Here is a 13562-nt window from a genome sequence, read left to right on the forward strand (position 1 = left end):
AAATCCCTTAGGTCAGGATTGTCAAACTGCCAGCCCATGGGCTGGATACATCATGCCAAAACCACGCCCACTCCATTGCCGGCAATGGCAAAACAAGTCACGACACGTGACGTTGCGAGTTTGACACCCCTGCTTTAGGTATTGTTTTGGGAGCTGGGGTGGAATTTTTACCATCATAGATTTTCACCTATCGAAATATAGTTAATATAAAGTACATTGTAATTAATTTACTTAAAAACTTCCATTTTACTATTTTATGTGATATTGCTTAACTATGTATACAATACATCTTACATGCATTTTACCAAAATAAAGTGCAGCTCAGACAATCAGGTTATGTTAAACACAAAGCAATTCCTACTCTTTATGGCCATTAGAGCAGCCCCAATTATTTTTTTTGCATGTGAAATACAATCAAAATAAGAGGCTTCTACAAAACTGAGAGGAAAAGATGTAAATGCAACATTAATTCAAAATGAGACTAATGCCCTTAATATTAGGGTTTTTAATGAATGTATTGAAGGTATGAAGTATTCTGACTCCTTGGTTTAGGATTAGTCATTATACATTTTAATTTGAAGTTAATGAACTGTTCATAGGACTGTTTCTAAATCTAGGGAGGGGAGATGCTAATAGGTTCTTATTCATACTCTTGCAGTTATGATTCTATTAACAAATCAAATAAAACCAGTGTTACTCTTAACAAATATTTAAATTTAATATTAAATATTAATTTTAAAAGACAGGTGTGGAAGGAAAAGAATACTTACTCTATCTAAATCTGGAATCTCAAGGAAATATTCAGGATAATCATATGAAGCACCCACATTGTTCACTGAAATATAAATAATTTTTAAATATACACCTTGAATGTATCATATTCAAAAATTAAAGTTTTGAGAGCACTGTGTTTAGCAAATAGTTAAGTAGCATGTCACTGACATCCCTAGTTCCTATAAGCATCAATGCCTGAGATTATGCATGTATTAAAGTTTTTTGTTATTAATCAAGGCAAAGAACAGCAATGAACACAAAAAGACTGTCAATATTGTCACTTCTATTAAAATCATAAAGCACCAGAAAGGCTAATTTGGTTGGATCCAGACTTAGCCATACTTACAACAGATTCATGTTTGTTTTCACACATGACATAAAACCAGGATTGTCTACTATGGTTAATTTAACAAATCATAATGGCCTGGATCACACATAACACTAAGCTATAACAAGATGATTCATATGTTAAGCTAAGCCAAATAGCTCAATCATTTTGTTTGATGTGTGAATTTTGCTGCTGAAATCAACAGGACTTAATTTATCATGATTTCAATACATCTGTTTTAAGAGGCTCTCTGGATTTAATCTATGTTTAAATGTCAACTCATCAATTACAGTCTAAATTCAGTTTGATCCTGGCCTACCAACTTGGATCTGACTATAATTTATAATTATAAATTAAATAACAGATTAAAATACAGCTTCTCAGTTTAGTTATAGCAAATTAACTGTTCCACTACGCAGGAACAATTCCAATTTCTTTATGCTAAAATATGGTTCACTGGACTAAATTAAGTTTGGATCAAGTCACTGTAAAGTATGATTTTAAAAGTATGCAAATGCTAACTTATATAACTGTGTTTGATTGGTACATACAGCTACAAAAACGTTACCAGCTAAAACAGTGTAACATACAGCAGTTCTTAGGATGAAGAACTTTATATATCAATGCACTCTAGTTACTGAACTTTAAATGACATATAGTAATCAAAGAGATTAAATTTTAAAACAATGCAAACAGCAACATTCCAGCAAACATGTTAGATGAATGTAGTTGAACATTCAACCTAATTACATGGCAATATAGAACTGAATTTGTATTTATCAGACAACTCATAAAATTATGAATTGTACTCTCATTATTCTTAAACATAAAAGCGTTGCCATTTTTGCCAATAAAACACAGTTATATGAAAAAATTGGATAATCTAGGTTGTTGGTGTTTGTTTGTTTTTACATCTCCTTGTCCTGAACATTAACACACACTGATTAACAAATAACCCTGTGTACAGCTTGACACTGTGAAAAAGCATTCACCTCTCTAGTTTAATTAAATACTTTACTAAACCATCACAAATGATTTGAAACAATCCTATACTATATAAATCTCATAAACTTTGGCACCCTTTATCTCAGTGAAATTCTTATCATACTGATTCTACAGATATGTCATGGTCCCATTTCTGAAGAGTTGCATTAAAAAGTCACTGCCTATTAAGTTTGAGGAAAGTTACAAAATGATTTCTAAAATCTGGAGCACAACCAATCCTCAGAGACAGAGTTTTGAAATGGAGAAGACTTGAGCCAACAATGAATCTTTCCAAAAGTGACTATTCTGTAAAAATCATAAAAGAAAACAGTGTAAAATCATCCAGGAAGTCATAAAAGCTTCAGAACATCCAGAGGTCTGCAGGGTTCTCTCGCTATGGTTTATCCCATCAGAAAAGTACCAAGTAAAAATGAAATTCATGGAAGAGGATAAAACCGAAGAACACTGATGCTCATTTCAAATTTGGAAAGACAAAATAAAACAAAACAGATTTTCCCCTAAATAAAACCCAGCACCTGGATGACTGGATGATTGACTGATGAATCAAAAGTGAATTGTTCTGGGCTACATGGATATCATTAATGTACAGCAGAAATCATACAATGCACTCCACAAGAAGAATCTCATACCACTGTCTAGCCTGGAGGTGATTGTGTAATGGTTTGGGGATGCTTTTCTGTCTCAGGATCTAGCCAACTTGCCATTGTTTAAGAAAGATCTGCTTTGTATCAGAAAAATTTACAAGGAATACAGATCTCTTAAGCATAATGGGGGAAAGGCAGCAAGACAGTGATTTAATAATAATAAGGGACCTTGGAGGTCATCTAGTCCAACCCCCTGCTCAGGCATGAAACCCTATACCATTTCAGGCAAATGGCTGTCCAGTCTCTTCTTAAAAACTTCCAGTGTTGGAGCATTCACAGCTTCTGGAGACAGGTTGTTCCACTGGCTAATTATTCTAACTGTCAGGAAGTTTCTCCTTAGTTCTAGGTTGCTTCTCTCCTTGACTAGTTTCCATCCATTGCTTCTTGTCCTGCTTTCAGGTGCTTTGGAGAATAGCTTGACTCCTTCTTCTTTGTGAAAGCCCCTGAGATATTAGAACACTGCTATCATGTCACCCCTCACCCTTCTCTTTGTTAAACTACACATACCCAATTCCAGCAACCGTTCCCTATATGTTTTAGCTTCCAGTCCCCCAATCATCTTTGTTGCTCTTCCCTGTACCCTTTCTAGAGTCTCAACATCTTTTTTACACCGTGGTGACCAAAACTGGATGCAATATTTGTCAACCAGAAGTCAGTCTTACAAGGGAATGGATGAAGAATAAATACAATGTTTTGAACCAACCAAGCAGAAGTCCATGGAAATATTATGGCTATGCTAGAAAATCTTCCAATGTTTTTGAGTTGAAACAATATGCCATAGAAAAAATTGCTTCAAATTCCTACATAGTGATGTAAGAGATTGATCATCAATTACAGGAAGCATTTGGTTGCAGGTACTGCAATCAGTTATTGAATCTAATGGGGTCATTGGTCACTGCAAAGTGGATGATTTTTTTAAATATACTGAACAACCAAACTTTCATGTTATTTATTTACTCACAGTCATTTCATACATCAATAAGCCTACATGAACGTAATAATACTCAGCAACCACAGAACCGAATATGCCTTTTCAAAATTGGCTCCAGAAAATAAATAAAGTTTATTAACTATCGTATCAGCCTTCTTTCATTTAGATGCAAATTTTAACTACTTATTTTCTACTTCAAATAAGCATCTGATAATTGTACCTAGAGAACCAGTTTGGTGTAATAAGTAAAGGCACCTGGCTAGAAACTAGCAGACTATGAGTCTAGTCCTGCCTTAGGCATGAAGGCAGCTGGGTAACTTTGGGCACTCATTTTCTCTCACTGCTAGGAAGAAAACAATGGCAACATCCTTCACGAAATCCTGCCAAGAAAACTACATGCATTTCTCCAGGCGGTCATCAGGAGTCACTCTCTAATCAGCTGAATTATTTTACAACCGATACTGTAAAACTACTGTATGATTATTTGCTCCAATATGCCAAATTGCTATCATGAACTGCACATCAATATCATTTATAGCCCTATTAAGAGTATTTGTTCACGATGTCTAAGAATAAATGATCCTCTTCCACTGAGACTGAATTAGACTATAGAACATTAGATGGCAGTATAAACCCACACATGGTGTACATGATCTCTGAAATCTCTCAATAAGGAATATTTGAGTGGAGTGAGGAGAGCAAAAAAGACGGAAATATAAGAATAATGCAAAACAGTAGCCTTAATAACAATGTTATTATTAAACATTTTCTTTCAGTCCCAATTTCTTGTTTTTAAGATGTTTTCTGTTTTGTTTCCATGTTTCTAAGAGGTCCATTTTTTACAGATTAATTAAATGTAAGTGTTCTGAATTTTTTTTCACACACTTCAATTTCCCCCCCACACACACACAATCTGTGATGTTCCAGTCATCACCAATCAATTAAATAAAACTCGTTCAACATAATTTCAATCTAGGTTTTTCATGAAGTATTTTTGGTTACTGGAATTACCACTCACATTAAATGAGTCCTTTTCAAAATAAAAACAAAAACCTGCTATCTCTGGGTGGTCAATGGTTATGTTTTCTTGGGCTCAAGAACAGAGATAGACAGTATGTTGAAGCAGTAAAGAGATTACTCCTCTAGAAGAAGGCAATGACAAAATTTAACAAGATCATGAAGAATGAGGGTACTGAGAAGACAAAAATAGTTTGTGGTAGCAATATATGGATAAGAAGATTGGTCACTGATAAAAAGAAAGACAAGAGGCCTATAAAATATGGACTTAAGAGGTGATTGCTAAAAGTACCATGAGCCTCAAAATGAAATCAACCAGTCTTAGATTAAATGCTGCATCCTTGAGCAGATGGCCAACAAGCAAAAGTGTGCATCCTTTGGACATGTGATGTGAGTAGATGGTAGATTAGAAAAATGATTGTGTTTCCCAACATTGAAAAAAAAATGAAACACTGTTCTTCAATTGTTTTCATTGCATGGAATCTGTTGGCTAAATAATAATGTGATGTTTTATGGATTTGTTTGTAGATAAGAGATGGGATACTGGATGAAGAGAGAAATGTTTGTATCTTTTGAGAGGATGAAGATTACCGGTACTAAATTTGTTTATACTTTGTGATGAAGCTTTGGAACTCATTTCTTTATACATTGTTTCCTCTTTTTACTATATTCTTACCTTTTCTTTTTCCCTTGCACTTTTTACTACTTTTCTCTATGGTCTTTCCTTTAAGTTTATTTTGTATTAATTTTCACTATTATAATCACAATTTTTAATAAAAATAATACCCCAGAGCTTCTGATCAAAAGGCAACTGTCTAGTGATAGAAAATTGGTTGCATTTGAAGGAACTTTTTTTTGTCCCTTGTCTCACATGGAACCACATTAAATTCCCATGAAAGCCTAGGTTTCCATGGAACACAGTTTGAAAAATTCTGAGGTAAAACTGGAAGACCACAAGATGAACGGGACAGATATTATTCGAATGTCCTCATAAGAGCTATTGTTAGTGACTGGAAAAATTGGAGTCTTTCAGGAGTTTGCAATGTCCCACAGGGCATCTCCTTTGCATGCCATTATGGAGGCTTCATGGGTATAGTCCCTTTTTGCTGTGCTGCTGGGCCAAGCTGAGGTGCTTATGGCTTCTTTCCCTGGCACTGCACTTGCATCGCACTGCATTCCCCCCCCCCCAATATTTTTTTCAATCTGTGCCAGGCCTTCTAGGAACTCCAACCTGAGGCTCTCAGCTCCACTTAACAACTGCACCTGGGAGAAACAGGATGCTATCATAAAGTTATCTCATGTCACATAGTAACCCACTTAACAACCACAATGACTTACAACCATAATTCTGGGCTCAATTGTGATTGTAAGTCAAGAACTACCTGTAAAGTAATAAAAATACAGGGTAATTGACATTACATTAAACTTTGGCCATGTCATGCAGGGGAATTTCCTGGAGAAAGCAATTATGCTTGGAAGAGTTAGCAATAAAGAGAAACCAGTCCACCAAAGAACACGGTGATAGGACACCATCAAAGCTAACATTAGCCAGAGCATATAACAATTCAAAAAAGTAGTGCAAGATTAGAATATATGGAGAGACATGGTCCACAGAATTGCCAAGATTTGGACATGACTCAATGGATAAAATAAAATCATCATCATTATCTTTGGAAAGAATGCTCTACTTTTTCCGTGTTCAAGATATCAAGCTTTGTTCCACAGACAATAAATACAATTAAAAAGTGCATTTTATCTACCCATTGAGAGGTTATAGTTTCTTCCCACCCTCCCAAAGAAAACCCAAAGAAATTGAATTTAAGATACAAACCTAAGATACCAATTTCAAGGCCTTCCAAGTCTGCTTTTATTTTGCTGTAAATAGTATCTCGGTTTTCAAAGTCAACAGCAATTGTTTTTGTTTCCACCTTGAATTTGTCCTCTGAAATAAAGAATACATACATAACAGGTAACCATGGAGCACTGTCTCATTATATTATACAATAAGGTGAAATGGTAAAACAGACAAGGTTTTGAAATATATCATTTTAATGAATCTTTTTATCAGATTGTGCTTGAAGTTTGATCAATTTTAATTTAAAGGCTTTCAAGAAATTTTAAGTTTATTATGCAATAAAGATTTTTTTTAAAAAAAGTTATTATTCTACAATACACCACGTCTCTTCTCTTGAAGGGATAACAGATTACTTATTTAGTAATCATTTACAATTATTCTTGTCTATTCATCACTGACTAGTTTTAAGCAACCTACCTTTAATACTGGATCAGATATTTTCCAGGATAAATAAATATGAATGAACTATTATTACTTAATAGCAATAAAGCACTAACAACAACCTGGGAGCAAAATAATCATCTGACAGTTAAAAGTTTTTACCCAAAAGCAAGAGCAATAATAGAATATAACACAGAGACCATATCAAAATATAGATTATAAAACACAGAAGATTAATAAGACCGTACATAACAGAATAAAAGAAACAAATTAAATAGAAAAATACTAATAAAAAAGCAAATTATATTTCTGTAACACCCGTACAATTTACCACAATCAGATATGTAGATCTCTAGTTCATAAAGGGCTATATAATATGTAATGTTTGAATTCTGATCACACGTGAACTATGTTCTTTTTAATATAAGGATCCAACAGGATTAATATTCAACTGATTACATATAGATTAATAAAGATTATTTATCGTGGTTCATCTTTTTTCAATATCCCTTAAAATCTTGGATTACTGTTACTAGCCATAAAAAACCTACGAGGCTTTATAATAAAGAGATGTGATCTAGAAATAATGCTCATTGAGATTTCTTTGCTAAAACTGTGACCACAGGATTTCAAAGCAGAACAGATGTATCTAAAAATAGCAGCACTCCACCTCACTCTAGAGATGTTCAACCTGTTGTATTTTTTTTCCTGATGTGATCACAAGATTGCTACTGCAGTAAGAACTATTTACGTCATTATTTTGCATAGCAGCATGTCCCCTGGGGACTTGAAAATAATGCACTTACTTTCAAAAGATGAAATACAAAGTGAACGTTTGTATTTTGCTTTAAGGGCTATTTATTTGGGGGATGAAGGAAAAAGTAACTAAAACAATTTATAATTCTCCATGGTTAGATAAACAATCTAAAAGCAAAATAATTGTGTACCATGCGGTTTGGACCCTAGTTACAAGGTGACTAATTGGGAAAATGTGGAAATCTGCACACATTTGCAATGACAGAAGGGAAGGGCAAAGCTAAACTCTTCCCTCCTAAAATACAGTATTTACCAATCTAACAAGAGCACAATCAAGATTTATATATCTGCATGCCACTTCACATTTTTCTTTTAAATAAATGAACACAGAAGATGATTTTAATTACAGAGATACAATTTGGTGTCTAACTATAATTAGTGTGTTAAAGGCTATCAGCAGAATGCACTTATGTGCAATTTATGGAACATAAATGAAGACTAAATATTTCATATATTACATATTAATACTAAATTGTTTCTAGCCTTTCTGCTCAATTTGTCCTATAAGGTGGATTACAACAAATAAAAAACAAAATTAAAACAAAACAAATTAAAAAGGCAAGTTAAACTCAGTACAGACATGTTTTTTAAAATTTAAAATCTAATCTAGGAAACCAAGTGAGTCTGTATTTTTATCAAGAAATCAACCAGCTGTATATTAAGACGTTTAACAATATTATTCCCTTAGTAGCTCTATGTAGCCCTATTAATAGCCCTATTATCAGCAGTATGGCCATATCCTTTGAGCAGCACCCCATATCATTGCCTGCATCACCTTCCATTTTAACACAGATGGCAAGCACATGTGGGAATGGCTAAAACAAAAATGGCAAGACACAATAAATGCAGATATAAACATTGCAGAGTTGGATCCAGATGCTGTGCTTGATCGTGCAAGATGGCATTCATCGATCTGAAAAAAAAATTCTGCACATGCGGGAATATTTATTTATTTATTTATTTATTTAATTGGATTTATATACCGCCCTTCTCCCAAAGGACTCGGGGCGGTGTACAGGGCAGTTAAAACACAATATACAAAGTTAAAAATAAATTAAATTAAATTAGCCCCAACAAATAAATCACATTCTAAAAATTTAAAATCCCAATCCCTCAGTCCAGGCCGGCAAGCTCAAATAACCACGTTTTCAGGTCGCGGCGAAAGGAGTGAAGGTCGGGAGCCATCCGGAGCTCAACAGGGAGCTGGTTCCAGAGGGCAGGCGCGCCCACAGAGAATGCTCTCCCCCTGGCGGCCGCCAGTCGGCATTCCCTGGCTGACGGCACCCTGAGGAGGCCCTCTCTGTGGGAGCGCACAGGACGATGGGAAGTTGACGCCGGCAGAAGGTGCTCCCGTAAATAATCCGGACCCATGCCATTTAGGGCTTTATAGGTCATCACCAGCACCTTGAATCTCACTCATCTTATTTAGGATGATGATGATTCCTTAGTTTAGTAGCCCTATGGCAAGACAAACATGTCACCAATTTATTGTTATCAGGGATTTGCAAGGTTCTTATTAAAAGTCATGCTATAATATTGTGCAAATGCAATTAAAACTTTCCAATCCATGTAACTTTTAACATTTTTAGCTCACTCTTCAGACAAAAATCATCTACATTGGTTGACTGATGGTGCTTTATGTATTTGAGTAACGTGGCCATCCATTTGAAAAAAAAACACCTCTCTGTGACTTACAACAGGGGTCCCCAACCCCCGGTCCATGGACCAGTAATGGGCTGCGGCATGCCAGCAACCGGTCCACACAAACAAGCAAAGCCCCATCCGTGGGATGCAGGCAGCACACAAAACCACGCTCTCCAGTTTGTGGAAAAACCTTTCTCCATAGAACTGGTCCCTGGTGCCCAAAAGGCTGGGGACCTCTGACTTACAACAAGAAAAGCCAAAAGCCAATAGAATCAAAACATTCTCCAACACACCCAGCAAAACCATCCCTGAGTTTGAATCTTACCCTAACACTGCACTTGTGGGAAGAGTCAGTTCTTATGGTCTTCTGGAAGGCTATGAAGGCAGCAGCCTGCTGGATCTCAAGAAAGGGGTTCCCATAGAGTTGGGTCTGCTAAGGAAAAGTTTCACTTCCCAAGTCCTGCTAGGTGGCAATATTACCCTCAGGGAGAGTCCTGCAAATATCTGTTCCATGCCAGGTTAGCAAGACATTAAATAACAAACCAGTTGAAGAGCCAGTAATGATGACAGTTTGATTATTCTTCTCTTTTCACAGAGCGAACTCTGAGAAGAGCAGCAGTAATATGTGATTACGACTAATTATTCTTAGCTAAGGACTATAAACTAATTTTGTATTTCTCACGTTCTGCAGTTACATGGCCAAACAATTGCCATTTTTAATATTTTTTACATATTGTATGTAGTATGTAATACTTTCAAGTAAGGACTTTCCAGTAAGTGGAAAATAAAGGACTTTGTGCTTAAATTGTAAGCCGCCCTGAGTCTTCGGAGAAGGGCGGGATATAAATGGGATTAAAAATAAAAAATAAAAATAAAATAAAAATAATGAAGAAAAGTTTGGGAGGCATCGCCTTATACTTTACTGACTGGAAAACAGATCACGGATCTGTTTTTCTGTCTGGCTTTTTAAAACTGAGCTCTTTTATGTGAAGTATTTGTCTTTCCTTGTGGAAACATCAAGCTTAATTAACCTTTTGCTCCCTTGAAGTATTTTTACTCCTAGCCTTTTATACCATTTGCACATTTTTCTTAGGTTAGCAAAAATTGGAATAGTTTAAAAATACACAGAAAACATACTGCCCATGACATGATGCAATTGAAAAGTAGGGAAACACATTTAATTATTGATATTACAATATGTTTAATGTATACCAATAGATTGTGGTTTGTACAGGATTGTTCCACTGTTGGCAGACTGCCAGCTAGGCTCGAAGGAGGAGTCAAGCAGGGACCCAGCTTGGAATCGGTGTGCAGTGGCAAGAGGTGTAAACCTGACCTCCCCCAAGATCCATGAAGCCTTATCTAGTTGTTCCCAGGGGAAGACAAGCAATTTGGGGAGATTCATGTAACATAGGTAAAAGGTAAAGATAAAGGTTCCCCTGCAGATGCGTGCTAGTCGTTTCCGACTCTAGGGGCCAGTGCTCATCTCCATTACAAAGCTGAAGAGCCAGCGTTTGTCCAAGGACGTCTCCATGGTCATGTGGCCGGCATGACTAGACGCCAAAGGCGCACGGAACGCTGTTACCTTCCCACCGTAGTGGTCCCTATTTGTCTACTTGCATTTTTATGTGCTTTCGAACTGCTAGGTTGGCAGAAGCTGGGACGAGTAACAGGCGCTCACTCTGTTATGTGGCACTCAGGATTCGACCCACCAAACTGCCGACCTTCTGATCGACAGGCTCAGCGTCCTAACCCACTGAGCCACCGTATCCTCTTGTAACATAGGTAGAAGACAATAAATGTGGTCACTTAAGCTATTTATGAGTGGCTCTGGTTGTTTGCACTTGACATCTACCCTTTCAAATCACTGGTGGTAATGAGAGGGCTGGGGAGTTTTGTTCTGCCACTAGAATGACATCAAGTATGTTCAATGATACCCAAGATGATTGGCTAGAAAGGGAGCATTCTGCTTAGAAAGCAGCTGTTTTTATAATCAATGTTTTATCAATATAACAGGTGTGTGTGTGTGTGTGTGTGTGTGTGTAAAATCCCCTATCTTTTCAACTACTGCAAAAGAGCTGCAGAAAACATTAAGTTTATTACAGACCCTTTCATAAATCTGAATGATTTAGCACGAGGAAGATTATATTCATTTTAAACTTCTTCTACAAGGTTGTCATGATGCAGCTCATGTCTGAGTGTGTTCCTCATGCTTATGATAATGAGTGCTATTTTTAGCCTTGTTGAAAGGCAGACACCTGCCCAGAGGTTCCTGCATGGATTGTACCGCATACACACTCTTGTGGATAACTAAGCTTTTGTTTTGATGCTTGGATGCATATGGTGATTTTAGTAATGTGTTTAAAAAATTTTTTTTTTCGTAGTAGATTTCTGAATTTGCATCTAGAAAGTATTTTGACATAAAAACACTGATAATTCAGAGCTACTGTGCATAGGAAGGCCAACTGCTCTGAATCAAGTACAAATAGTGTTGTAGTGCTCTTTCAGCTATAAATGCACTTTTTTGCATTTCTTCCAGATTCTATGGAAGCCCAGATAATCATCTCTAAAAGTGTCTCATTGTTGAGTTTTTGAAATCATTTTACGCTGCTTCTGTCTTTGTCAGCAAAGTGATCTTTTCCATACACTTGTGCAAACATATATTTCCCAAATGTGTTGGACTTTAACTCTCATAGTTTTAACTGATATTGTCATGAGAAGAATGAAGTGGCATTCAAGCTATATAACTATAAAAAGCTTTATGTGAGGCAACCTGGGAAGAATGTAACCAAATACCATTTTATTTACACTATACTACTCCTCCATACAGACAACACCGAAATATCACTGTAAAGAAACCAAATTTAGTCAAGCACTTCAGCTCATCAACACTGCATTTGGCAGAATTTTACAGCTGTTTGCTATGTCCCATGGTCACAATTTGCACCTTTTCTGCAGGTTTCTGGTACCGTATTTTCCGGCGTATAAGATGACCCCTGACTTTTGAGAAGATTTTCAAGATTTTTCGTCTTATATGCCGGAAAATACTTACATGCCAGTTGCCAAGTGTCCGACACAAGCCCGATTCAGATTCAGCCCCGTCTGATGCAAATGGTGCAAAGCCACGTGCTCTTCCAGGCCAGACTCTGCAAACAGCATTCCAGAAGCTGCAACCACCGCAGGAACTCTGAGTCCCTGCCTTTCGGCAGCCTGCACAGCCAAGCGTGATTCGGCTTTGAGATAGCATTTGCAGACGGAGCAGCCGCCGCGTCTGGAGCCAAGCCCCGCCCAGGAGATGGTTGGCCAGGCGGGCCCGGAAGACGCGCTAGAGAGCCGGGCTTGGGGCGGCTATGCCGAGGCCGGCTGGTCTGCGGGCAAGAGGGGCGCCAAGTACCGCTGTTCTGCACTCCGTGACCAGGCAAGCAATTCTTCCAGTCGGCGCAGGTCAGGCGGTGCCTCGGCAGGAGCAAACGTGCTCCCTTCCTACTGTCTGTCGTGGCCTACGGGCGCAACATTCAGCGGGGCCCCTCTTCGCAGCATGCTGCACGGGCCTCACCCGTCTCCCCATGGACACGCCTCCCTTGCTACGGGAGCCACCCCCACCATCCCTGCACGCCACAGATGCACCTCGACCCAGTGTATAAGACGACCCCCAACTTTTGAGACGATTTTCATGGGTTAAAAAGTCGTCTTATACGCCGGAAAATACGGTATTTACTTCTGGTTGTCGGCAAAAAATGCCCATTATGGGAAATGGATTTACTTAACGACTGCCACACAAAACGTAAAAAAAATTAATCTGGCCATGTAATGCCTTGACTGCCAACCATAATTCCAAGGTCAATTATTGTTGTTAAGTCAAGAACTAGCATAAAAATAATAAAGGTGGAACAAAAGAAATCTGAAATTTAAACATCACCCAGGCTGCCTGAGTGGTGGCACAGTCTGCTTGGGGCCACCTCACTGCAGGAGAAAAAAGGCTACTGGGGGTACAATATATTTCTGTCTCTGGTGCCCGTAACTTAGCCATCACCACCATCTGGGGGAGGAACCTCTGTGATGTGATCAGCAGGGGAGGAAGCTACTACAAAAGACCTACCTAACCCAGACTGCATCTCTGCTCTCTTGCCCCACCCTTCCTGCCAGTGACTGGTAAATGACTAACTC

General features: G+C 37.7%; 1 protein-coding gene across 1 annotated transcript in view; it reads right to left on the reverse strand.

The window, feature by feature from the left end:
- Window positions 1-13562, reverse strand: part of HSD17B12 (hydroxysteroid 17-beta dehydrogenase 12) — an 81137-nt gene that overhangs the window by 21344 nt on the left and 46231 nt on the right. Inside the window, exons 4-5 of the mRNA XM_081313138.1 lie at window positions 6531-6641; window positions 771-835 (exon numbers count right to left, since the gene is read on the reverse strand). Of these exons, the coding sequence (XP_081169264.1) occupies window positions 771-835; window positions 6531-6641 (176 nt within the window). The remainder of the gene's footprint in view (window positions 1-770; window positions 836-6530; window positions 6642-13562) is intronic.

Source organism: Vipera berus (genome assembly GCF_964194415.1).
Source record: "Vipera berus genome assembly, chromosome: 1".
In the NCBI taxonomy this organism is placed as follows: Eukaryota; Metazoa; Chordata; class Lepidosauria; order Squamata; family Viperidae; genus Vipera; species Vipera berus.